Source organism: Bombus bifarius, unplaced genomic scaffold, assembly GCF_011952205.1.
Source record: "Bombus bifarius isolate JDL3187 unplaced genomic scaffold, Bbif_JDL3187 scf7180000009485_frag, whole genome shotgun sequence".
NCBI lineage: Eukaryota > Metazoa > Arthropoda > Insecta > Hymenoptera > Apidae > Bombus > Bombus bifarius.
Window position 1 is genome coordinate 1 of NW_022885150.1, and position 3,595 is coordinate 3,595.

General features: G+C 48.0%; 1 protein-coding gene and 1 pseudogene across 1 annotated transcript; both read right to left on the bottom strand.

Moving 5' to 3' along the window:
* Positions 1-50: 50 nt before the first annotated feature.
* On the bottom strand, positions 51-1,247 carry LOC117215273. The gene has a single exon (XM_033461660.1). It carries the CDS (start codon positions 1,245-1,247, stop codon positions 51-53), a length of 1,197 nt encoding a protein of 398 aa, XP_033317551.1.
* Positions 1,248-2,051: 804 nt separating this feature from the next.
* On the bottom strand, positions 2,052-3,212 carry LOC117215274 (annotated as a pseudogene).
* Positions 3,213-3,595: the final 383 nt, after the last annotated feature.

Here is a 3,595-nt window from a genome sequence, read left to right on the forward strand (position 1 = left end):
TGCGAGAAGACGTGCTCCACTCAGTTGCAGCCTTGGAATGGTTTGTGATTTCAGTGGAGCCACCTTTGATTTTGCAGTGAGGAGTCGTGTCCAGACATGACCATCCGGAGTGATGATGCGAAGGTAAACGCATGCCCCATAAGCCCTTTCGCTAGCGTCACAGAACCCGTGTAATTCATTTCCGCTGCAGCCTTGATTATCGTTTTACGTGGAAACTTCACGTTATTCAATAATGGCAGCTGTGCATAATATTTGCTCCATTCCGTGAGCACGTCAGCCGGTAGAGATACGTCCCAATCAATTTTTAAAGTCCAGAGTCGTTGGAGCAGCATCTTAGCTCGAACGATCACTGGTGCCAATAATCCGAGGGGGTCGTAGATCTTGGCGATTTCGGAGCTCATTGTTCTCTTCGTGATTCGAGAGGCGGTGGAATTAATTTTTACGGAATATAGGATCGAATCGTCAAAGGAATTCCAAACCACACCCAGAGTTTTGAAGGTTTGCGATTCGCCTAGTAGCAGCTTGTCGTTTATGTCCTGCTCGGAAAGTCCTCGTAGCAGTTCCCGGTCGTTCGATGCCCATTTTCGAATGTTTAAGCCGGCTAGTTTAAGCAGTTCCGTGAGCTCCGTTCTCCATGATCGTGCCTCGACCTTTCTATCAACTCCAGTGAGAACATCGTCGACGTAGAAGTCTCGCTGTAAGACCGTCGCCGCTCGTGGGTACCGATGTCCCCCGTCGTCCGCCAGTTGTTTGAGGCACCGAATGGCTAGATCAGGGGCCGCTGACAGCCCGAATGTCACTGTATTAAGTTGATAGGTGTCAACTTCTCCATCAGAATTGCGCCACAAAATTTGTTGAAATTTTCGATCCTCTGGACGCACAAGAAATTGTCGATACATCTTTTCGACATCGCCTGTAATGACGTATTGATGAGAACGAAATCTTAGAAGGATGAAGAATAAGTCATCTTGTAGTTTCGGTCCCGTATGAAGTACGTCGTTTAATGAAACTCCGGTGGTGGTTGGTGCAGATCCGTCAAACACAACTCGGAGTTTTGTAGTTTGGCTGGACTCTTTGATCACGCCGTGATGTGGCAGAAAATATCCGTCGTCCGTGCAGTTGTCCGTGGTAATCTTCGTCATGTGTCCTAATTCCACATATTCTTGTATCACGGCGCGATAGTCGGCTTCGAATCGTTTGTCTCGTTGGAATCGACGACAGAGGGAAATGAGTCGCTTCATCGCCATTGTCTTAGAGGATCCAAGCGAAGGAGTTGTTTCGTTGAATGGGAGAGCGACCATGTATCGCCCTTCGTTGGTGCGTTGAACGTGATTTCGAAAGTGTTCTTCGCACTGTCGTTCCGCTTCCGAAATGTGTGCAGTGGGCGTTCATTCGTCGATTTCCCAAAAACGGGCGAGGTCCGCCTGTAAAGACGCCGTGGAGGCGTGAAATGCGAGTGCTGATGATTGCGAGGTTGGGCTCTCCCCGATGACCCATCCGAATCGCGTTTTTTGCAGACGCAAGTCGGGCCCGTTTGCTTGACTGATGTCAAGTTGGCCGACACAGAGTGATGCTAGCGTTGGTCCGGCGCTCAACAATATTTCGATCGGCGCAAGCCTATGGAATCTTGGATCGGCTAGTTGGAGATTCCTCGGTATATGTATTATTGAGCGATCTACGGGTTGATCTGCGACCCAAGGCGATATTGTCGGTATGATTAGGAACGTCAAGGTGCGTTCGTATGTGCCGTCGATGGAGGTGATCGTGGCCGTGATGTAACGTTTCGAGGTTGTCGATAACGTGTTGAGTGTTCCGATTGGGACCTAACATTTCCGTTGGTTAAGTATTAGCGAATCAGCGAGTTTTTCGGTGATAAAGTTCATGCTAGAGCCGGTGTCTAGCAGAGCTCTACAACGAAATGGTTGAACTTTATTGTTCAATAGGTTGACCTGCGCTGTGACTAACAAATCGTGCTGCAGTGGTTCACAAGGAAGCGAGATCAATGAGTCCGTTTTCTGTGGTTCGGTCCCTCACAAGGTCGTTTGATGACGTCATTGTTTTCCTTGTCGTCTAGGACTGGACGATATATTTGATCCCGATGCCGTCGTTCGCGATAACCGAGATTCACGTTTCGGAGATGTTCGCGGAGACGATCGGGGAGACGATCGGGGAGACGATCGAGGAGACGTGGATGCGCGTCTCGAACGATGTGACTATCGCGGGGTCGGTGATCGACCGTTGGATGATCGATCGCTCGATGATCGACCGCTCGATGACCGGCTTACACGTGGTCGTGATTTGCTATGACCATGGTCTTGATGTAGGTATGTATGGTGTCGCTGCTTGCAGATGCGACATGAACCGGCGGAGCAATGAGTAATAGCGTGTCCCTTACCTAAACAATTGGTACATAGAGACGCCCTCTTGGCGATTTCAAGGCGTTTTTTAGGCGACTTCGCTTTGAAGACATCACAATTCCATAATTCGTGTTGTCCTTGACAATTCGGACACACCAACGTATTATGTGTACTTGTGAATGCGTAACTTCGCGGTGCGTTCGGTCGCTGACGTTTGTGTTGATCGGACTCCCTTTTTATCACGGTTGATGCTGAGCTTGTCCTGTCGCCATTCGTCCGTGTTTTCAGAAAGTCTACCAGATGCCTATATGACGGCATTTTCTTGTCCGGCAATGTGCGCTGCCATTTGCGAATGATGGCTGAGGGTAGCTTCGACGTGAATAATTTTATAAGAGCGACATTTGAGGTAACTGGTTCACCGAGTTTTTCTAACGCTTGGAGGTTTACCTTAACCGTCTCAAGAAAATCATCTATCGCTTCGGGTGTCTCTTTGGTTATTTTCGGATAATCAAAAATCAAGTCCCAGTAGCGCATGCAGACTTGACGGTGGCAGTCGAATTTTTCCTTCAGAACGTCAATAGCGATCGAATAATTTAACTCGGTGACATCTAACGATTGTATGCTTCGCGCGGCCTTTCCGGTCAAAGAGGATCGTAGGTGGTGGAATTTCTGCACGGGTGTAAGTCGCTCGCTTCGATCGATAGTGGATAAGAAGGAGTCGTAAAATGAATGCCAATTTTCGATGGTACCGTCGAAAGTAGGCAGGTGAATTTCAGGGCAGTTTAATTGATGTCGGCTCGGCGACATTAGATGACTCGCATCCTTGTGTTTTCGACGACGATGCTGGTGTATCATCCATAAGAGTGTGTATTCGTATTACCAGATTGTAATATGTGTCGGTTACTTCGGAAACGCGCGCGTCGTCTATCTCGCCTAAATCTTCTAATTCCTCTTGTAACAATCGATATTGTTTCCACGTGTCGTCGAGTAGTGTCGTATAGGCCGTTAAATGGGCCTTATTCGGTTGTCTAGATTTTTCGTAATCATCGAGTCGTTTCGATAGAAAGGTAAATCGACCGATTTGAAAGCCTCGTCTCCGATGCAAGGAGGTAACTTTCTCTGTGTTTTCCATTGGTATAGCAGATTGTAAGAAGAATGCAATGAACGAGCTTACCTTGTGGTTGCGAGTTTAAATGTTACTCGTCACCGCGTGTGTCTCGTTTAATGTGTAAGACGTG

Bases quoted from the DNA above. Each gene is read 5' to 3' on its own strand.
- LOC117215273 (XM_033461660.1), bottom strand. From the start codon at position 1,247: ATGGCGATGAAGCGACTCATTTCCCTCTGTCGTCGATTCCAACGAGAC.